Below are 24181 nucleotides of genomic sequence, written 5' to 3' on the forward strand. Positions count from 1 at the left end.
AACTTAAATTGTCGGGCTAATGAGCTATTATTTTGCATGCTTTTGCTCATAATTATAGGCTTGACTGAGTTGAAGGATTCACTTTAGTAACTAAAGACGAGTTATGCAGAAACCGTTTTTAGTGTGTATGTAGTTTGAGAAACTATATGTTGTGTGTGCATATTTTATTCAAGGTACTACACCATTAAATAAACCCTTAGGAATATGATTGTCCTGGGCTACCTCTAAGAGAAGAATTATTGCCATCAAAGCAAAAGTGGTTTGGTAATATCCATGTTTTGCAGTCTGTACTCTTCTACTAAATAGGTATTTCAGAATCCTTCTAAATCAGTGCAAGTGGGTGGGTGGTGGGCTTGATAGTTCCACCACCTTCAGAAGTTCCAGGGTGGCAGTGGTCTGGAAGAGGGCATTCTCCATGTGATTCTCGCTATGCTGTAGAATTCCATCCCCACAGGTGCACTGGGCACTTTCATTACATAGATTTTGTCATAAGCTGAAGATGCACCGGTTAGGCAGCTGGAATGGTTCAGATAATTAGATGTGCATGACAGAAATCTGAACATCTGAAACAGCCCCTAGAAAAAGGTAGCCTTAAGTAAAACAGAAAAGGAATTGTTTAGAAAGGGCATTATGGAATAGAACAAGAACTAGTGGGACAAAATTATTTTTTATAATTCTCAGCCCTAAGCATGTTTACAGTTACATCCTGCTGACTTCATTGGAGCTTATTTGCAGTAAGGACTATGGCTGTTGCCTGCTTATGAGAACAATCTCTGAAGCCTGTGGGATTTGAACTTAGCTTCCCAGGGGATGCTGTTGAGAGTCTGTCAACAAGGGCATTCGAAATATACAAAGCTTTGGATTATGGGCTGTAATGGTAATAGCCAGGCGTTGGCACCTTTGCCACTAGGATATCCTTCTCAGTCTAATAGTCTTGGTCATTCTTCATTCTTTTTTCCAATGCTTTTTCCATGAGTCAAACAAATGTTGACCTCCAGTCCGCCTCCACCAAAACCTTACCGATCACCCTTCCAGTTCTGGAATCATTGGCCTTGGACAGAAACAACCCCACTCGAGCCAGGAGAAAGAAATCTTATCACCTTTTAATTTACTGGGCTGACTCAGTGCCAGAGCAGCAGTTAGAGGCATTAGAGCAGAGACGCGACTGCTGTGTCAGAGCATGAGCAGAACCAGGGCATCTGGTTACACATCCCCCCCACAGTGAGCCTTTAGCTGGAGCCCTCACAACTTCAGTTTTGTCCCATTCCATGATCCTGCAACCGGGAAGCAGAAGGGAAGGCACTTCCCCCGGGATGCCCAGTTTCCCCATTTGCAAACACTGGATATGACTGGGGACAACCGTCCAAAAAGGACATTACAGTATCAGCAGACACTGGTGAGTACACTGGTGTTGCATACTTCTCATTTACCTTGGGCACCAGCCAGGGAGCCTTCAATTGTTGTCTCGTACCCCATAATCTGCCACTTGAGAACCACTGTTTGGGATGCCTTTAGTTGTCCAAGCATCGCGGAAAACCAGTGTAAAACATGAAAAGTCATTCCTACACTTCCTGGGTGGAGTGAAAATCCTTTGATGGTTTGAGAGGCAAAAACAAAACAAAAGAAAAACAGAGTTTCTCCCTCCCCAAACAGATGTCCAAGCAGTTAAGTTCACTTAAGAGATAATTTGCAGTTTGGTTTTTGCCTGTGCTGGATTGGGAGGTAAGGTTGTTTGAGGTTCGAAGTTAGAAATACTGCCATTTAGCTTGCAGCTGAGGTGAAGAGTTGCCCCAGGATAAGGAAAAGGCAATAAAACCAATGCTTGAGTGCTTCAATCTTTGTAACGCCCACTGCAGTAAAATTACTCTTCTGTCTTCCATCTATTGTGCTGGCAGCTATAATGTTTGGGTGGTTTGAGGTTACATTAGTATTCTGTTCTGTGTTGCTAAGCAGGAAAACGTTCAGCTCTTAGATTCTGTATTCTGTTTTTATTTGTATAATTTTGGAAGATTCCTTTCTCCAGGGAATGCATGGGGAATTACTGATGAATATTATAGAAGGTGTCTTAGCTACTTCTTTGAATAATCATTGCCAGTGACCTGTATACTGTATTGCAAAATAATGAGCGCTCTGTGCTGTTGTGCAGAAATGATTAAGCAGTTTGTTCAGGCGGGCAGTGGTTATCCAAGGTTTTGGGCAGAGGTCTTTCCCAGCTTGTTACTGGGGAGTCTTTTAACTGGCAATACCTGAATGGTGATTCTGTTCGCTGCCTTAAGCATGTCAGTGGAAAGGCATTACTGTATTATCAATCTAACAAATTCTCAACACTCCAGAAAAAATGTAATGATGGAATCACAAGAGATGGACAGATAATGTGGGGAAAGTGGTTGCATGACACATTCGTTGTATTCACATGCTTTCAGATACACTATATGCTGAGAAAATCTTTGGTATACACCTTAGAAACTGTTAGAAACATATATAGAATCTAGGTGCCAAATGACTCGTTAAACCAAGGTTGCAGTCACCAAAACGGAATGTCTAGTTGCCATTTTGGGGCAAGATGGCTGTAAATTCTTATTTTTCAAATGAGGGACTGACTGATTCTCAGTTAAACATCTGGATAGTTCAGATGACAATCTTGAACTAAGCTAAGAGCTCTGAGAAGAAAAGTTACTTGATCCAGGGACAGTCCATATATATATTGACCTATACTGACTTCTTTTTCTTAATGGTGACTGCTTCTGCTCAGGCTGCACAGAAAAAGCATTTGGGTCTTGAAATTAATTTGATGGTGCAGGTAAAATATAACTGATAAAATTCTACAGGTTGTGGTATTAGTGTGTGAAAACAGTCAAGATCTAATGAACCCTTCATGCATTCTCAATGGTGTACATTCATTTCAGTGGATGCAGTAGATTTGTGGAAATGCTGTTGGTGTGTTTGGGCAGTGGCGTTTTGTGGACACAATAAAGGTCCCATGCCCATTAAGAGTTCAGTGGGATAGTGTTCATTATGGAAAGGATCGTAGAGTGGACCTACAGTTAAAATAAATTAGCTGTACGTCTGCAAGACTGCGTTATTACAGGTTACCTGAACAAGCGATATTTAACAGGTCCTGAGAGAGACTGACAGGCCATAATTCATAACATAGCAATAACTCAAGGCAGCTTTATTGCATTACAGTTAATGCCAAATACCCAGAAAAGCTTCAGCTTGAAGGCAGGGATACTTTGTGCCAGCTGTCATAGAATCATAGAATCATAGAAGCATAGAGTTGGAAGAGACCAACTACTAGGCTCATTTTTTTAAAAAGCGAAAATAAAATAGTATAATCATCACCCAAAGAATTTAATCACATTGATTTATTCACACAAAGTGAAGCATTTTGGCATAGCTGTGATGTGGGTTGGGCTATGAATGGGTGTAAGTTTCTTCTTCAGCTGAGATATTTGGCCTGTAAGTAGGGGCTGGCTCAAACCAACAAGCAGTACTTGTGGCTATGAGGGTTGCCAGGCTAATTGGCATAATTTCTTTGGTGGAAGAACAATTGTACTGATATTAGCCAAGAGTCCTTGCTGCGTTATTAGATGCCTGCTGAATACTATCCACCCAGAGACTTGAGTTGGCATCCGTCTGTCTTGAGCAAGTGTTCCTCCAGGGGTGAAGTCAAACCGCTGTTATAATTTAACTAATAATTTTTATTATTATTATCTATTACCATATGTAACTAACTATACATGCTTTTAAAATCTTGCTGATTTTATCTATTTACTGATAATTATATTATTTTTGTATACTGCTTAGAGATTCTTAATGATGTTTACTGTTTTTTCTAAATAAAAAAAAGCCTTCCTGTGTCTGCAAACAGGAAAACTCAAGACGGTGAAAACATGCCCCTTTCACCCACAATATGGAGGGAAGAGAGGAATTTAAATAGTTAATAATAATAATAATAATAATAATAATAATAATAATAAAAATAAAAATAATAAAAATAATAATTGTCATGCAGGGCAGCAAAAATAGCTTGAGCTGGCTCTGCTGTATATGAAATTTACCACTGACTCATTTGTGTTTTGGAAATGCATTTTGAGAACGGCGACTCTCTCTGTGACTCTGGTGAGCGTAACGTTCAGTAGACCAGACACCAGTCTGAACTCAACCGCTTTCATGCAAGCATCTCAAATGCAAAAGAGAAACACTGGCACCACTATGACACATTCTGCTTGAGGCCACATACCCTACTTTATAGAGGTATGTCCCCTGTTTGGAGAGTAGGGAGGGTTTTGAAGTTTCCCCATTTAACACCAGGGTAGCAGGCTGCTGGAGGCACATAAGTCACCTCGTCACGAACTTCTTCGCTATTGGAAGCGTCATTGCATTTCTGCTTAAATTTCTGTAATTTATAAATCTGCATCTGTACTTGTAAACTAGTGTATGTACATATTCAAATCTGTTGCCCTCTTTTGTCTCTTTTTGGGAGATGCAGTTCTTCAATTTTGGCATTGTGCTAGTGACCAAACTAAGCTAGAGACTCCAAGTTAATCAAGACTAATGTGGAATTTCAGTTTCCAGTGTTCATTATGGACAGATCACTTCCTTGTGAGGTTTAGACATGTGATATTTTTGACTTTCCGCACAAGTGGTGGACAGGTTATAACAGCCACCTCCAGAGGTTCATGGATTCCTGAAGGGCACTGAAGAGTTTCCAGTATGCAAAGGCGGTACCCTTGTTGAGCCCTGGTCACTGTGTGGAAGTTGGAGATGACCTCGTAGAAAGGGAAATGCCATGTGAGAAGCAGAGATAGAAGAGATTTTTGATGGGCTGTACAGGCAGTCCCAGTGGATCTTCTTTTGACGCCCAGCTGTTGCTGGACAGCCTTTTAAAAAGTGATAGATGAGATCTTATTAAAGCTCCATTTAGACAGTCCACCACTTTCCCCTCATGCTTAAGACCTCACTGTGGTGGCCACTCCCTTTGCTATTTCAAAGTTGCAGGAACTATTTGCCATCTTAGGGCTGTTTGGAAGCTTTATCCGGCGCCAAATGCAGCTGTCCATGTGTCAAGCTATATTTCTTTTGGGTGTTGGGTGTGTCCCAGTTTCTGTACCATAAAGGAATGGCAGCAGAGAGTTCTCTCAACGGGTGGTGTAACAAATCTACTCCACTTGCTGAAAACAGCTGATGCCATTTTTACATAAACTGTTTTCATTTGTGCATTCATATAGGTTGAGAGAGGATCTACCTCATTCAACCCTAAAGCTAATATTGCAATTTCAGCCTTGTTAAAAAGTGCAATAGTCACATGTAAGATCATGGAGGTCTTTTTATTTCCGAACACCTTAGAGTTGATGTAAACCATCTCCAATCTAGAAATATATGTCAGGGCTCTATTGAGCCATTTGTATGGCATTCTGGATATATGTTTAGCTAATAACTATCTCCAGCACTGAGAGATGTTCAGGGAACCAAGATGGCTGAGCTTGGCTGTTGAAAATATGGTGGCAGACAAATATGAAAGCACTCTGGTAACTTCCAAAATGGATTATTGCTATAGACGCCCCACATTAGTCAAATGTTTAGTCATTAGATGTGCTGAAATAAATGAATATGGCTAACTTAGGTTCATTAATTTCAGTTAGTTTACTCTGACTAGAACTGGGCTGAATACAACTCAGTGTTTCCTGTTTGTTATGTTCCTATTTACTGTTGGATCTAATATTACCGAGCTGATAGTTTGACCACATGGAATGCTCATTGTCTTTCAGGTCTGAGCACAGGCAATAGAGAGTTAAGGTGTGCTATAAAGCGATAAAGCAGCAGCACTGAACATTTTAAGAATCCTAAGTTACTCCTGCAGGAACAAGGGCAGCAGCAAAGTCTCCATTTGGTTGCCGGGATAATTTCAAGTTGTTAACAGTGTCTCGGGTTGCTTACTGTCAACCTGTTTGTTGAGCATTCATTCTGATTTCCTTGCACAAGATGTGCAGGGAGGTTAGATGAGGCAATTTAATGAGCAGTCTTTGTGATTTGTTGTACAAGAGCACCAAATCAACTTTTAATTGTGTGCAAGCTGAATTTGCTGGAATGTGATTGAATCCCACTCCAAAACAGTGACCGTCTTGTTAGTGCCCTCTGAGTCAGGTTTGACTAATTTGCACTAAAAAAAGGCAAACTTACTGAATGTGCCGCTCCCATGTGACACTTCTCACTTGATTAGGCACTTCACCTGAGTGTTTCCAGCCATTATATACCAGCTTCTTAAGGTGTAGGGTGGCTTTAGAGTCCCTACCTCCCTACAGCTACTTCGTTCCACACTGGGCAGCTTGAAAAAGTACCACTGAAATTTAGGTAAAGGTAAAGGACACCTGGACGGTTAAGTCCAGTCAAAGGCAACTGGGGTGCGGCGCTCATCTCATTTCAGGCCGAGGGAGCGGGCATTTTTCTGCAGACAGCTTTCTGGGTCGTGGCCAGCATGACTAAACTGCTTGTGGCACAACGGGACAGCATGATGAGTGTCAGAGCACACAGAAACGCCGTTTACCTGAAATTTAGGTACACTGAAATTTAGGTCACCTTCATAGAGAATATCAAGCTGCTGTTGAGCAGCTGTGCATGCAGGAGAAGGAGCTGCGGTTGAGCAGCTTCTCAAGAAGTCGCAGAGAGACAATTGCAAATGCTTAAACCTAAAGTGGCTATTTGGCTCCCACACTTTATCCAAAATCAATCTGAATATTCAACTTTGATTCCTCCTTCCTTCTTTGAGTTGCCCTTTGTATGGCTTTATTATTTAATGCTAAAAGGTGTATCCTACCAGCTGGCCCGGATATGGTATCTAACCAACAACAGGAATAGATGTGCAATAAAAAGCGATTCAAACAATAAAATATTAAACAAATGAATTATTCAAGCAACCTTGCAAAGTATTAAAAACAGCCAGCAAGCACTGAAAAAAGCTTTCCAAACAGCCAAACTAAATGTGTGGCAGATTCTCATGATCGGGAGCCCTGATTCGTGCTGAAAATAGAAGTAAGCAGTGGGAGTGAACACTTAATCTGGAGGGGAGAAGCAGAAGGCAGGGGGTGGGTTACTTAACCCTTACCCTCCTGCTGCTGTTCCCCTGCACTTCCTTCCCCCATCATTCCTCCCCAACAAGCACATCTATGCAGCCCTGCTTTGATAGCCATTCTCCTCCTAGCTTGGTCCTAAACAGGAATACATTTACTAGCTGCCTGTCAGTCCTCAGTGAACTGTCCAAATTGGCCTCACTCATCAGGGAGTAAACTGAGGAGGAAATCGTTTGGTGTTGCTGCTTGTCTTGTCTCTGACAGTGAAGCCACCTGAGGCAGGGCCTCATCTGAAATTCTTAGCATCCAGGGAGCCACATTGGACATTCACACAGGCTTCAAAGGTTGACACCAAAGGGTGAATTGAAGCTAACTGGGTTTCACCGAAACTCTCTTGAGGACAGGTGAAACCTGCTCACTTTTAAATACCTGGCTGCTGCGTTCTAGATAGCCAGCCAGCTAAACAACAAATTGAATAAGTATGTGTGGGTGATGGCTGGCGGGATGGCTGCTTTCATTGAGGAGGCTTCCCCAAAAGAGCAAAACGAGAATCTGATTTCAAATGATAGATAACATAACTTGTCCACGCAATTTTTTTTAAGTATCTAGGTCTGCACTGTGCTGTTATGTGCAAACAATGGAAATAAAGCCCCAAAGCCCACAAGTTGTATTCAGATATGTTGGTCATGCCCAGTGGATCCCCTCTGAATAGGGCTAACATTGGATTCAGCTACATATCTTAATTAATTGCAATGTGTAATTAATTCATTGCAATGTGTATGACAATCATGAAAACATGTTTGCTTATTTCCTTGGCCTCAAAAATATGAGATTCAGTGTCATATTCACTCTGTCAAAGGCCATATTTCATGATCCCCCTGCAACTCCAGTGCATTGTGGGAAATTTTTGGAGAAGCTTGTGGAACACAGTGTGGAACACTGACATGACAAAGCCCATCCATCAATGGCAATTCATGAAGTCATTAGTTGTTATATTTATAGTACATGGCTGGCTGACTAGGACCAGTTGAAGATTTTGACACACTTTTCATAAGCAGCTTCATGTTGAGTGCATTGCAGGAAGTCATCCAAGAAGTTACCACAACAGTCCTCATCTTGTTTTTATAGTGTGATTTGTTTTTGTTTGTGCTTTGAGCTCTTTGGTTAACACAGGATAATTGATTAAAACTGCACACTTCCTTCTGTACCATATTGCATTGAGAGTCAAAACTATAATTTTCAAATGGGAGCCCTGTCCTGATCGCCATCCTGAAAGCACCAAGATACACCTCACTGCTGTTGGTACAATTTGATACCCCAGACATGGTTTCCTTGTCAATATTCCTTCACCTTGTTTGCCCAGGAGACTAATTTTGCGTGACACTTCTTTCACAGTTCCTGCCACAGATCATCACAGAGGCTTGCATCCAGGTTAGTCAGGTGAAATTGTTCCTGCAAGCTGTCAGTGGCTTGACGTGCCTGGCTCCTTGAAATTTCTTTACAGCTGCTCCACAGGAGAGCACTAGACTCCCAGCGGAGTTTTAAGTCACATTTTAAATTTAAACCCCTCGCGTCCTTAAATGTGGCGACGCTCGTAGCTTTGGACCAACTCATTTTGCAAACCACGTTTCAGCCCCAGGAATGTATAAATAATCGTTCCTGTAGTGTTACAGAACGTTTTATTAACTGGATTTACTTACTAATTTCAGAAACCCTGTTATTAAAGACCGTCAGTGTGGCACAAGTATACCTGTGTTTATTCTACAGTAAATCCAACTGAGTTCAAAGGGGCCAACTAAGAAGGGGGCAACTCCATAATGAAAGGGAAGTGAAGACCAGTACAGTGGTATCTCGCAAGACGAATGCCTCGCAAGACGAATGCCTCGCAAGACGAAAGAGTTTTTCGTTTTTTGAGTTGCTTCGCAAGATGAATTTCCCTATGGGCTTGCTTCGCAAGACAAAAACGTCTTGCAAGTTTGTTTCCTTTTGGATTTTCAATGCATTCCTATGGGGAAACCGTGCTTCGCAAGACGAAAAATTCGCAAGACGAAAAAACTCGCAGAACGAATTAATTTCATCTTGTGAGGCACCACTGTATTAGGGAATGTTACAAAGGAGGACCATAATATACTATAACAGAAAACGGAGAGAACAAACTGGGATGAGATATTTTAAAGTGCCAGCTCCTCACTATCTTTCAGAGTCATTCATGCAAGTTAAGTGTGAATGTACATTAAAAACCCCCAGGGCATTTGACCTTCATTGTACAAATAAATACTTTGCAAAACTGCTTCAACCTTGTTGGGTGGACATGTCTCCTCTTGGTTTTTGCTGTCAGATAGTGGAGTTGTGTTACATCTGCGAAAGTTGGGAGATGCTTTGGATATGACTTGTTTTCTCCCTGTTTATGGCTTGGAGGGTTTGAAGGCAAAGAGAGGTTATTTTATAGGATGGATGGATGGATGGATGGATGGATGGATGGATGGGTTTTTGCTGCACCAAGAGACTCTGGGCAGAAAGCTGAAGGGCCTTGGGGCACAGGTGGCTTTTTCATCACTCTTGTTGAAGGTTACAACCTAGGTTACTGGAAATAAACCACTGGCTGCATAGGTGGTATCATCAGGAAAGGTTTGGCTTCTTGGATCATGGTCTCTGCTTCCTTGAGAAAGGACTTCTAGCAAGAGATGGGTTGAACTTCACAACGGTTGGCAAGAATTTGTTAAGATTCTCACAAACCTGATCAGGAGATCTTTAAACTAAATCCTGAAGGGGAGGGAGACAATATTACAGACAACAGGGAAGCACCTAGTACTGGGCATAATTGCGCCATTGAGGCACAGAAAACTACAAGAAGGAAGCAACTAGAGGGAATAACTCACGGTTTTAATTGTCTCTATGCTAATGCACAGAGTATGGGTAACAAACAAGATGAATTTGAGCTCTTAATGCAGGGTGGCAAATAAGACCTAATAGGCATTACTGAAGCCTGGTGGGATGAGACTCATCACTGGAATGTAGGAACTGAGGGGTATAACTTGTTCAAAAGGAATAGACCAAACAGGAAAGGAAGAGGAGTAGCATTATGTGTAGATGATGTATACACATGTGTACACAAGTGTACACATGCCTGGAGCATGGAAGAAAGAGAATATATGGGTAAAAATTGGAGAGGAAAAGAACAGTGACCTTACTGTGGGTGTCTGCTATTGACCTCCAAGCCAGACTGCAGATTTAGGTTATGCCTTCCTAGAGCAGATTACCAAACATTCAAAAAGTAGAGATACAGTAGTCATGGGAGACTTCAACTACCCCAATATCTGTTGGAACTCAAACTGTGCAAATAATGTACGATCCAACAAAGTCCTTGATTGCCTCACTGACAATTTCATTTCCCAGAAGGCGGAAGAAGCAACATGGGGGTCATCTGTTTTGGAACTCGTCCTCACCAACAAGGAGGAACCGATCGACAAAGTGGAAATACTAGATACCTTGGGAGGAAATGGTCATGTCCTCTTGGGTTTCATGATGCAGAGGCAAGAGGGAGAGTTGAGTGCCGTTGGACATGCACTTTGGGCTTTAAGAAGGTTGATTTCAAAAAGCTTAAGGAACTACTAGGTGAGATACCCTGGTTAGAAATACTCAAAAAGAAGGGCATCCCATTTTATGATTCTATTCTAATTTACTCAGCATGAACAGCCAGGTCTGGTCAGATGGTTCAACACCTCCCCTTCCCAATATGTTTAATTCTTTCTTTCTGAGGAGATGCTCTATATTCCTCCTTCGTTTATGTCTCTCTCTCTCCCTCTCCCACTTTCCCCTGAGGAATATTCTAAATTTGCACACACAGTCACTCTCCATTAGTATATATATGTGTGTGAGAGAGAGACAGAGAGAGAGAATTACATTTCACTGCTGTATGCCTCCCTGGCTGCGTCACTGCTGCAAGACTTAGTTCTAAAAATATTCCACCATGCTCTGCTTCTGAGGGGTAGGGTGGGGATCCTCTGGCACATTGTTCTCTCCCTGTGTGCTCCAGAAATGAATATTGGAGGGTGGGAAAGGAAGGGAGGGCAAGGGGCAGAACTGACAGGGGATCCCATTGCTAATTCTAGCCTTGGAGAGAGAAAGGCCAACCAACCGGATGAAGACTGAGCCAAACTATGCAAACCAGGATACAAACAAATGCCAGGTGTTTGCTCCAAGCAAAGTGGAGAAGGGATTGAGACTTCTCCTCTTGCTGTGGTTCGTTGGGATCAGACATTACATGGGAGTTATTAGAAAGTGCTGTGAACTGCTCTCAAGGAAATATGGCCAAGTCCTTGCACTGCAGGGATGGGGCAACAAGGGATGGTGCCCATTTGGTGGAGGCAGGCAGGCAGGCAGGGGTGGAGAGGGGAAAATGGTTTGTTTTCGATTGTCTGCAAGAGGAACTGGACTTGCCCACTTTGCTCCTTGGCTTCCCTTGTCACCTTTCTGTTTACCGTGGCCAGATTTATAATGGTGCAAGTGGTCCAATTGCAGCAGGACCCAAGTAAGCCTCTAGCCCTGATGGAAGGAAAGTTATTAAGCAAAATGTGCAGGCAAGCTTCTACATGATTTCTGCAAGATAAGCCAGCCTGATTGCTCCCATATTTCAGTGTTTTTAGCCAATGAATGAGGTGATACATGAATTAGTTATTTGAGCAATAGGCTATATGAATTCCTGGTGCCCTAAAATGCTACTGTTTTGCACTTTTCTTTCCTGCTGCTTTTTAGTGCACTTTTCTTTCCAGTCCTTGGGGCTTCAGTAGTTCCTAAAGATGTCATGGAATCACCCTTCATCCTTTCTTTACTCCAATGTGATTTTGGCTGAGAGAACTAACTCTCTGCAAGTTAATTTCCGCAAATGCATAATTTCCCAAAATCTAGTCACTGAGAATTCACAGTAAAGGTAATTTATAATATAGCAGTCTACATATTTACCCCCTTTTGCAGCTGTTTTATGTCTCCTGCATCTTCACAATAGCCATGTCAGGGAGGTTAGGCTGAGCGCTGGTGAATGACCCAAGTTAGGAAGTGAGCAAAAAACGACAAGAAGTAAGATTAGAATAAGAAACTGCGCATGCTCAGAGTATTTCCTTTCTGTTTGTTAAGGGTGCTAAAATGTTTTTGCATTCTGTTGTTGAGGACTGTGAAACTGCACATGCTGAGGCTATTTTTGGTAACCCACAGAAGCATATGTAATAAGAAGTTTGTCTCAAAACGTATTTTCTGTTACCTTATTTCATGCATTCCTTTTGGGGGGAATGGCCCCCCTATTATGAGGCCTGCACCAGGGCCCCTAACCACTTTAACCTGGACTTGTTGACAACACTGTCATAGTTGCCTTTGGGGTGTGCAGGGCTAAGAAAAAGATATCATAATGAAAAGGAAGAGCAGGGAGCCAGCAGAGGCTGTTTAGCTTCTGGGTGAGTTGAACTGATGCATTTAAGAAGCGATTGCTTTGAAGACGGATGCCCTCAATTTCTCTCCCACCCCCCCAAAGGCTGCAGGCTTTTCTCAGTGTTCTAGAGGCTTGAAGAAAATCAGTATTGAACAAAGGGTTTATTTTTAAAAAATAACTGGATTTTTCCAAATGTATTGAAAGGCATATGGGAAAGAGGACGGAAATACAGTGTTCCGCACTACTATAAACTTCACAGCGCCTTTTCCATTTCATCCCCGCCAACCCCCTCCCCCCCAAAATCTGCCAGGTTAACTACTTGAGATGAACAATACATCAGAGTTATCATACATGACCTCCACCCTTCCTTCAGTAATATGGGTATAACAAGACTGGGTTACTTTGCATCCCTCTTGTAATATGAGCAGAATAACGCTGGACTTCCTACACACCAGCATTAATTGGGTTTTTTTTAAATGGAAACTGGAAATCACTTGGTTTTGTATGGAATAAACCTGAGCTGGAATGATCATGAGCTCCTGTCTTTGCTAATACGTTTTGCTTTTGAGTTGACATATTACATACATCTCAACAGTGTTTTTTTCTTCTAAAATGTTTTCGGGTAATCTCATTTTGACTCAAGAAGATCGCCGTTTTATAGTTCAGACCAGGAAAAATAAATACAGTAAATGGGCAAAAGTACAAGGATTCACAAGATGTTTAGGGGTCTGTGTCCCCCCCCCCCCAAGAAGCACTGCATCTCAGTCGCTGCTATGCTACAATCTGGGATACCTTCATTGTTTTCTTTGGGGAAGCAATCAACTTTTCCACCAGGGAAGATCAGCAGTAAAGACAAAAACAAACCAAGGGTCCATAAAGGGTGTTTAGCCTTTTCTTTGTCTAATGGCATAGATCCGCATTCCTAAATGTCAGTCCTTGTTACGTTCCTCGATTAAAATACTGAAGCTGAGGCGGGAGGCTAGTTTTCCATCAAACAAATGAGTTCGATGAAGCCTGCACATTTTTGTTTCATACGTCAGGTTCTACAAATATTAGAAGCTTTCTGCTAAAAAAAAAAGGGGGGGGGAGAGAAAATGGAATTGAAGGAATCAGGCACAGCAGAGAGGACACAACTGAACACCCATGCCTGAGATGACTTAAGTGGCTACTGTTAATCGGTGCTTTTTTCTGGGGGGAAGCAGGGGTACGCATACCCCTAAACATTTTGTGAATCTAAGTTTGGCCTCATTGAGGGGCAGTATTTTAATATGAGTAGGAAAATGAGAGTACCCCTAAACATTTTTTAAAGACAAAAAAGCACTGCTGTTAATTCAGACATACAGTGGTACCTCAGGTTAAGAACTTAATTCATTCCAGAGGTCCGTTATTAACCTGAAACTTCTTAACCTGAAGCACCACTTTAGCTAATGGGGCCTCCTGCTGCCGCCGCGCCAGCACTGCTCGATTTCTATTCTCATCCTGAAGCAAAGTTCTTAACCCGAGGTCCTATTTCTGGGTTAGCGGAGTCTGTAACCTGAAACGTATGTAACCTGAGGTACCACTGTAATAATCATGTCAATGGCTCCACAGTTCACCGCAGGAAAGCGGCAATGAAATAAATATGGCAAGGTCTCATTCTTACACTCATACCAAGCAGGAAAGGGGGGGGAAGATCCAACCCCCCCATTAATGTGTTAGTTTTTAAAGGGCCATAAGACTCTTATTTTTGCTGCAACAGACTAACCAGGCTTCCACTCTGGCAATCAAGCTGGAACTTTGCAGGACTGTTTTGCAAGAGAATACATATAGTCATCACAGGAAAAGAAGATTAAACCTTCAAGAGAGTGTCGCTTGAACCTCCAGTGTATTGACCCTCTGACATGGATAAAAATATAGGTAGTCTCTAGGAAAAGTCAGATGTTATCTGAAACGAGGAGATGCATGACCTTCTTTGAAGGAGGCACTCAAGAGACTTCATCATCCCATAGTATCAAATGTATATTGTCGAATGCATTTGGTGCACCTAGGGAAAGGGCAATAAGTCTGTCCGTATGCGAGAGACCAACTTTTCATTTCTCTTCTTATCCCCATAAGCTTCTGTTTTGATTAAGTTTATGTTAAGTCAGGAAGTGTCTGACATCTCCAGGAGCCAAATCGGGCTCCAGTAGGAAGGCTATCAGATTACAGCCCTGAGCAACTTTGGACCAGGGAAGCAATATGTTTGAGGTTGCTATGACACTGGCTGCCAAGCAACCCACAGCGTTTTCACAAGTGGTGCTAAGACACTTGTGAATGTTGCTAATGCAGGGCAGAAAAAGCAGGAAGGAGTCAACTTGAAACGGAACGTGCATTGCAGCCAGTTACAGTCAAATGATAGATTCGAGGAAGATAGTGCCACAACAAATACAATGGTGTGCAGACATGAAGAAAAACCTCTATTCCCCCATCTCAATTAATGGTCAGTTTCAGCTAAATGCGGTTCATATTGCTGGTAGGAAAACCGCTGTCATTTCATACACAAGGGTATATTATCCACTAGTCCAGGATACAAACCTGTAAACTGCAATCCTCGCTCTGGGAATAAGCACCATTGAATTCATAATTTCTGGATTGACATGGTTAGGATTGCAGACTTAAGCTCCTTTTAATAAAGGTTAAATGAAAGAGGGAGAAGATGCCCCCTCTATCTCCTTTCTCCACAAAGTGCCTAATTTTATACACCTCTATTATGCTGATGTGTCTTTTTGAAAAAACGAAAAAGCCCCAAATGTTGTAACCTTTCCTCCAAGGAGAATTCCTTTAGCCCTTGATCATTTTGGTTGCTGTTCCCATCTCTGCTATATCCTTTCTGAAGTGCAAGTGTTCACAATTGTACCCAGTATTCATGACATAGGTTTCCTTGCGGAAGGAGACCGCCAGGTTGCAGATCTTAGCACCACTTTTAGAATGTTGTTGTTGTTTAGTCGTTTAGTCGTGTCCGACTCTTCGTGACCCCATGGACGAGAGCACACCAGGCATTCCTGTCTTCCACTGCCTCCCGCAGTTTGGTCAAACTCATGCTGGTAGCTTCGAGAACACTGTCCAACCATCTCATCCTCTGTCGTCCCCTTCTCCTTGTGCCCTCCATCTTTCCCAACATCAGGGTCTTTTCCAAGGAGTCTTCTCTTCTCATGAGGTGGCCAAAGTCTTGGAGCCTCAGCTTCACAATCTGTCCTTCCAGTGAGCACTCAGGGCTGATTTCCTTCAGAATGGAGAGGTTTGATCTTCTTGCAGTCCATGGGACTCTCAAGAGTCTCCTCCAGCACCATAATTCAAAAGCATCAATTCTTCGGCGATCAGCCTTCTTGATGGTCCAGCTCTCACTTCCATACATCACTACTGGGAAAACCATAGCTTTAACTATAGGGACTTTTAGAATATCCTTGCCATTTCTGGCATGACCAAGGGTCCAACCCTAAGGGCTCAAGTGTGTCATCAAGGCTCCTTTCTCAGCCTTGATTCTTTCTACTCGAAGGCGTTGAGGATGGAACCTGGAGCCTTCTGCATTCCAACTCTGTGCTCTGCTAAGGTGGCCCCTTTCTAAATGTACAGCTGCCCAGGGATGCTCCCTGACAGCCCGCATGGTCAGCAAGAGACAGCATCCTTTGTGCATTCTGTATGCATGGCTTCCCAGACGAAGCGCAGGAGTGCCCCAGGACAAAAGCTGCCTGTTTTTTCCTCTGGGGAACTTCCGACATTCCTGATGCCACCTGGACAACAAGCCCATCCTAGATGAACAATGCAACAAGGGGACAAAGTTCAGCCATTATCAATTGTACATCCTCTTCCAAATCTGCTCTCTGCGTAAGTTACAGCCTTGAACGTGTCGCAGATAAGAAGATAAACAAGCACCATGACGAAAGACTGATTTAGAGAATGTAAGATCTGCTAGTATATTCACACTGGGTTTTGAAATTGGGGAGGTTTCCCTCGCCTGCCGCCATCCAGATGTTTTGGATCACAGCTGCCATCACTCATGGCTGCCACAAGTTCAAGAAGGCTGATCCACACCAGTCATTGTGTTTAACACTTTCCTGCGTTGCTATATTTTCCCTCAAACTACTCCTTGCGAGATGTGGATGGTAAAATGTAGTTTTTATGTGGTTAGTTACAGAAGCAGAGCACCTACAGACCCCACTCCCGCCCCTATTTCTTAACTCTATCTTTTATTACATTTATAAACTCCCATATCCTTTAGGATCACAAGTTGGTGAACACACACCACAACAAACTAATTCAACCATCGTTTGTTTTTGTAAAAAAATCACACTAGTCCAACAAAAACAGTTCAGTAGCAGCAGCAGAAATACCATATTTTTTGCGCTATAAGACTCACTTTTTCCTCCTAAAAAGTAAAGGGAAATGTGTGTGCGTCTTATGGAGTGAATGCAGGCTGCACAGCTATCCCAGAAGCCAGAACAGCAAGAGGGATGGCTGCTTTCACTGCTCAGCGATCCCTCTTGCTGTTCTGGCTTCTGAGATTCAGAATATTTTTTTTCTTGTTTTCCTCCTCCAAAAACTAGGTGCGTCTTGTGGTCTGGTGCGTCTTATAGAGCGAAAAATACGGTAACCACAGCCACTCGCAAACGTCTCCCAAAGGACTGGCTGGAAAGATGTGCTTTAAAAGCAACACAAAATCTATATAGGAGGTAGTTGCACAAACCGGGAGGCGGTGACGGTACCAGAGGGAAGACCCTCTCCCACATCACCACATAGTGAGCCATGCTTACCAATGGGAACAAGAGACATGCTTCCTCTGCACATCGCAGGGACTGACATGGCCGACATGGAGGGAGGCACTCCATCAAATCCTTGGGTGGATTTTTGACATTGCGCTACCACAAATTTTCCATCTGTGCTAAGCATGTCAGCTTGCCTTACTGAACATTCACTTCTTTCCTTACCCTCTGGGGGGTGATTCTCACCCCCAAGCCACTTTGAAGGGTGCTGGGAGAAAGCCCCGCTGGGGAGAGGGGAGGTCCCTACTGCTTGCAGGACTTCTTAGGTGAATCCCACTCAGTGTCTCCCAAGTTGTTTAGGACTTTGTACAACTGAAGTCAGCAGCTTGACTTCGGTCCAGTAGCAAATGGGCAGCCCGTGCCCCGTTTGCGCTGGGTCAGTGTTATGTGATCCCTTCTTGCCGTACCACTTAAAACATGTGCCGCCTTCTGCACCAGCTGCAGTCTCCGGACTGCCCTCAAGGGTAGCCCCATGGAGAATGCTGTGGCTGGTCTTCCCCAGTCCTTTAGCTCCTTTTCTTGACATAAAAAAAACACGTGAGAGCTCCGTTCTCAATTAAACAGAGGCATTACACCCCCACTGCTTTTTTACTATAGCCAACATTACGTCTGAAGTGGAAATGATATGCAGCAACATGGGAAACCTGAAAACGTAAGGATGTGTGTGAGAAGAAGAGTTTGGATTTGATATCCCGCCTTTCACTCCCCTTCAGGAGTCTCAAATCGGCTAACATTCTTCTTTCCCGTCCTCCCCCACAACAAACACTCTGTGAGGTGAGTGGGGCTGAGAGACTTCAGAGAAGTGTGACTGGCCCAAGGTCACCCAGCAGCTGCATGTGGAGGAGCGGGGAATCGAACCCGGTTCACCAGGTTACGAGTCCACCGCTCTTAACCACTACACCACACTGGCTCTCAGAGTGAGTGAGAGAGAGAAAATATATTGCTTTGGGTTAAGACCCTTCTGTTCCTTCCTGTTTCACCAAATCCTTGGTTAGGATGATTTTGCCTCAGTGTCTTGTTTATTTAGTTATATTACAGTTGTTTACACCCTGTGTTTCAGGCTCCGGATACTTTTGAGGCAGCGTGCAAGAAACGTCAAACCACACTTATTAAAATAAACAATACCAGCCTATGGAAAGTAATTGGGATCCTTCTCATAAAGCAGTTAGTGCTGGTGTTGCCGGGGGGGGGGGCACAGTCCAGACGCAGCAGATTCATAGGTAGGCTTCACTTGCCACCCCCTTTGAGAACGGTGCAGGCCTTTTGCAAGCCACTTGTTTTTCCCAAAGGTAACAGTAGCAGAACTTCCCACTAGAGGGAGCTCCGCAAGAATAATAACTGCAGTGACTGGTGAGAGACAGACATTGTTTAAATCTCAAGTGGGAAAGCATTAGGCAAAGAAAACTCACGCATAATGATAAGCCAACTTTTGTCGGTTTAGGGTGATTTATCAAAAACTCCTTCCCTCGTGCAAGTGCGGGGGGAAACAAATTAGGAAGCCTTGGCTTCTCCTTATATCCAAATTAGGGTTTGCTTTTCCCTAGCAAACCATAGGTAAAGGTAAAGGGACCCCTGACCATTAGGTCCAGTCATGGATGACTCTGGGGTTGCGGCGCTCATCTCGCTCTATAGGCCGAGGGAGCCAACGTTTGTCCGCAGACAGCTTCTGGGTCATGTGGCCAACATGACTAAGCCACTTCGGGCGAACCAGAGCAGCACACGGAAACACCGTTTACCTTCCTGCCGGAGTGGCACCTATTTATCTACTTGCACTTTGACATGCTCTTGAGCTGCTAGGTTGGCAGGAGCAGGGACCGAGCAACAGGAGCTCACCCCGTCGTGGGGATTTGAACCGCCGACCTTCTGATCAGCAAGCCCTAGGCTCTGTGGTTTAGACCACAGCGCCACTCGCTACCTAATCTGAAGCCATGGCTTGCTAATTGTGGCTTTTGGGGCAGCCACAAACCATGATCCTTAGTTTGAGCATAAAAGGAAGACAAGGCTTGCTGGTTTGTTTATTCCAATCGCACCAGAGGTGGAAAAAAGGCGCAACACCAGCATATGGCTTAATCCCAATAAACAAAAAAATCTGGTTTATTGTTACAGGGGCACTTGGCCAGAGATGACTGCTAACTAAATCCAAATGTTATTCATTACCCCGCCTTTTTTCTCTTTTTTAACACGGTGCTCAGAAATGTAACTTGGAGAAAAAAGTCAATTCTTCTGGGGAGACTGCTAATGTGTTTGAGACAGCACTCTTTTTTTTTTTTTTTAATTCAGCTGATTTCCAGAAGTACTGGATGTTTGTGTCTGCTTTCCTTCCTTTGGCATTGTGGACAAAGACCAATGCAAAGTTAGTTGCACCTAAGCCTGTTGATTTCAATTCTGTATGGTGTTAAGCTATCAAACACAGTGGTACCTTGCTTTTCGAACGTCTCTTTGGATGAACATTTCGGTTTTCGAACACCGTAAACCCGGAAGGAAATGCTTCGGTTTTTGAACATGCCTCAGAAGTTGAACATGCCACACGGCTTTCCTATTGAGGCTTCCGTATTGAGTTTTCGGTTTTCAAACATTTCAGAACTCAAAGGGTCTTCTGGAACTGATTGCGTTTGAAAACCGGAGGTACCACTGTATTTATTCATGCACATTGCAATTATTTCCCCCCATCTTTCAGGATACAAATCCTTCTAAGGCAGCTTACCAGTAACATGAAATGATATCTGAATACCACTTGCTAGGAATTAAGGTAAAGGACCCTTGGATGGTTAAGTCCAGTCAAAGGCGACTATGGGGTTTTGGCGCTCATCTCACTTTCAGGCCGGGGGAGCTGGCGTTTGTCCACAGACAGCTTTCTGGGTCATGTGGCCAACATGACTAAACCACTTCTGGCACAACGGAACACTGACAGAAACCAGAGCGCACGGAAACGCCGCTTATCTTCCCGCCACAGTGGTACCTGTTTATCTACTTGTGCTGGTGTGCTTTCAAACTGCTAAGTTGGCAGGAGCTGGGACAGAGCAACGGGAGCTCACCCCGTCGTGTGGATTTGATCTGCTGACCTTCCAACTGGCCATCCCAAGAGGCTCAGTGGTTTAGACCACAGCGCCACCCTCTCCCTGGCGCTAGGAATTACAAGCAGGGAATGTGATGCTGCACTCAGGTCTTCCTTACTTCCCATAGGCATCTGGTTGGCTATTGTGAGAAAACAGGGTGCTGGCCTGAAAACGGGGTCTTTGGCCTGATGTTGCAGGGCTTTTCTTATGTTCTTAATTTAATAATAATAATAAATATTTAAAAGCACCACTATACTATTAACATAAACATTTTTTTAAAACCAGCTGCTTCTCACAGAGTAGTTGGGGGCAGAAAGGCCCTGTGAAGTACAAGAAGCAATCTAGACAGGTCAGGCTCTGAGGTGGTCTTTGCCTGTACCCTGCCGTCTCCTGATAGCGGACGGGGAAAGTGAATTAGTTTTGTGCAAAGTGTTGAGCAATCGCCACAGGGGTGACACGACAACAGCCTTTTCTCTCACCCACTTGAACTTCACAACAGGTAATCCAGCCATGAAGCCAGACATTCCTGTAATTAAGCACATTAGTCAAACAGCACACATCGCACAGGGTGAAAGATGGGGAAAGATCTGGGAGGCATTTGCTCCCACACACAAAGGGGAATTGTGTGCCCTCTTGTGCGCGTGCATTCACACACACACACACACACACACACACACACACACACACACGACTGAACAAGGAGGTTGTTCTCAGATGAGATTTTTAGGCCACACACAGAAACATGGAGTTGAGCAATTTAACTGACCTAACTTAAAATATACAGTACAGTACAGCTAATTCGCACTGTAACTTCCCACCAGAGGGGCCTCTTCATCACAGTGGCCTTGATCTATCATAAACGTGTTTAAATGCCTCTTTATATCACCTTCCTGTTTGTACTAGAGTATCATTTCCCCCTGCAAGGTCAGACATTATCCAGAGCCAGAGAGTTTGGCAGGCTATTGCCCAGAATGCTCATCTGCATGACAAATTAGTCTATTCTGCCTTTTCTTCTGTTTGCATAGTGCTCAGGCATTTTATTTGTGAGGTATATATGCGTTTATGCCTCATGAATGAGAAAAGAAAAGTCTCAGGTTTTGTTGTGGTTGAGAATTAAGGCTGGGCTGAAATTCCCCCTGCCCATGTTTCTCAAAAACATTGTCATCACCCACTCCTGAAAATGGGGGCTGATTTTCTACTGCCTTCTTTGGAGTGGGGTATTTTAAGGGGGTGATGTTGCTGCTTGCTTAACCTTACAAGTTAACTGTCAGTCGGGGGGAAGGGGTGTGGGTGTGTGAATTTAAGCCCCACACTGCCTGCAACAGCATGAGTTGTGTCTTTGCGATAGTCTGCTGGCTATACTTCCCATAATGCTTTAGGAGTGATGTCGCGTCACATTGCATTGCATCGCACAAACTTCCAGGGCATTTCAGGAAGTGCAACTGATAGGAAGCTGTGGAGTGAGCAGGCTGCTGATGCAAGTCTAGGATAACATAGTCTGAAAACGGAACACCATGAAGCATCCTGGCCACAATGTTTTGCATAACCTGCAGTTTCCAAACTGGGTAGATGCAAGGTAGAACATGTTACTGTAATATAATCTATTATAATAGAAATAATAATAATAATTCTTGCAGTGCATTGCAGCCTATTGGAGGGCGGTGGTGTAGTTGTTAATTGACTCCCCCTCTGCCTGGTTCCGGTGGTAGAACGCATGGCGGGCAGCAATCTTGGACGGCTTTGGCGCGTAGTGGTTGCGGAGCTTCTCTTGGATCGTGTCCCACAGTGCTGCCTGGACTGCTACAGGCGCAACCAATGCTCAGACTATCTCGAACACCTCAGGCCCACAGAGGCTGAGGAATAGGCCCCGCTTACGCTCCTGTGATACTTCCGTCAGCTCGTTGGCTTGGGGGTAGCAGTCAAACCGAGCAAGGTAGGAGTCCCATGATTCAGAGGCTGGGGCAAATGGCGGTAGAGGCACAAGTGAAGTCATGGTTCTGATGCCGGCGTAGAGGGCAATGGATGGAACACAGTGCTCTAGCCAGAACAGTCAGCTCTGAATTGGTTCTGTCCAGTGATTTCGCTCAGTGATTCAGCTCAGCTCAGAGGGTGGCCGCATCTGGCTGTGCTCTGATGTCCATCGATCCCATCCTCATTGCCAGTGTTAAGTTGTGGGCGAACATATCAGACGACACAGCGATTCTTCAAACAGCTCTTGTTTATTCACAGGCCAGAACAGAACTGAACTGAAGGGTTCAGCCAGCCTGCTTATATAGAGCTCCACTAGAACGCAAAAGTAACCATTTTCTGTAACTATCCAATCACTGAACATCACTTTCCATCCCTTATCTGCATATGTGGACCTGAGTGGAATCTATCTACAGTATCCCCCTGCTGGCCCAGAGTGAGAACTTTAGTAAATAATAATAATAATAATAATAATAATAATAATAATAATAATAATAATAAGCCACCCATCTGACTTGGTTGCCCCAGCTACTCTGGGTGGCTCCCAACAAAATATTAAAACACAATAAAACATCAAACTTCATATATTCTGTCTATTTCCTTGACATTGGATTGGAGGGTGTTCCATAAATGTCATTGTGACCCAATCCATCTTCTCCAGGAGGGGCTCAGTTGGCACACCAGCTGAAGCTAAGCAAAGGCACTTCTGGCCACAGCAGTAGCCTGCACATCCAAAATCAATGTCGTTTTCAAAAGCATCCCAAAATTGCAAACCTAATCCCTTCGAGGGTGTGCCACCACATTTAGAGAACATTGTACTCCCAGTTTTGGATCACTTTGTCTACTGACCATCAGGACCTCCACCCTGTCTAGACTGGCGATACCTAACTTTAAAACCGCAGATGCCGTTTCGCAGCAACTGCATGCTTTAAAGCATGTGGGACAAAATAAGGACCTGAGGAAGTTTTAAAATGTTTGATGTTTTATTATGTTTTTATATATGTTTTATATATGTTATATATGTTGGAAGCCGCCCAGAGTGGCTGAGGCAAACCAATCAGAAAGAGTGGGGTATAATAATAATAATAATAATAATAATAATAATAATAATAATGGAGTAGGACATCCCTAATTTCTTTGAAGAAATGTCTTTGAAGGGCATGTGACTGCCATTGTTCCAGCAAAACCAGCAGGTACACACTCCCCAAACCTGGCCCAAACTCAAAAGAATTCAAAAGTCTGCCCCAGCCACATAAAAAGAGGGAGTGGGGCCAGTTTTTAATAGCAAAGCGAATAGGAAGGTAAGGAAGGCAGAACCCCAAACAACAGCATATCTCTTCTGCAGTCTGCCCTCCAAAGTGCCATTCTCCTCACCTAAGCTCCTATCCCTCAAAGGTATTCAGGTGAGAGAAAGAACTTGGAAGGAAAGGCTGTGGGAAAGTAAGCAGTGGACTGGGGAAGTTTATGCACCCCTCGCCAACAAATGCTTCTTTGCTGTTAAAATGGTCACACACACAATTTTGATGTGTTTGGGGCATCTCCATATTTAAACAGATTTTCCATCACGAAGCCTTACCAGACTGGCCCTGCAGCTCACTTGCCCAAATTGCACGCCCTCCAACAGTTCTCCAATGAAAATAGGGACACCCTAAGAGAAAGTTGGACATTCCGGGATCAAATCAGAAACCTGTTAATCTGGAAAATAGGGACACTTGAAAGGTCAGAAACTGGTTAGCCTCCAGTGGGATAAAATTAAAAAAAAGAAAGGTCTGTGCTGCTTCCCACGTTGGAATCACCAACAATCATGTCACAGCAAGTGAGAAATGAGGGAGGGGGGAAGCAACTTCCAAGACTGCCAAATGTAATAAATCCCTCACAGGCAAGGCC

The 24181-nt window shown here is 43.6% G+C and overlaps 1 protein-coding gene across 1 annotated transcript in view; it reads left to right on the forward strand.

Moving 5' to 3' along the window:
* The first annotated feature begins 364 nt into the window (after positions 1-364).
* Positions 365-24181, forward strand: part of CLCN1 (chloride voltage-gated channel 1) — a 111482-nt gene continuing 87665 nt past the window's right edge. Inside the window, exon 1 of the mRNA XM_082204650.1 lies at positions 365-1396. Within this exon, the coding sequence (XP_082060776.1) occupies positions 1346-1396 (51 nt within the window). The 5' untranslated portion in view covers positions 365-1345. The remainder of the gene's footprint in view (positions 1397-24181) is intronic.

Source organism: Podarcis vaucheri (assembly GCF_965113315.1).
Source record: "Podarcis vaucheri genome assembly, chromosome: 17".
NCBI classification, from domain to species: Eukaryota; Metazoa; Chordata; class Lepidosauria; order Squamata; family Lacertidae; genus Podarcis; species Podarcis vaucheri.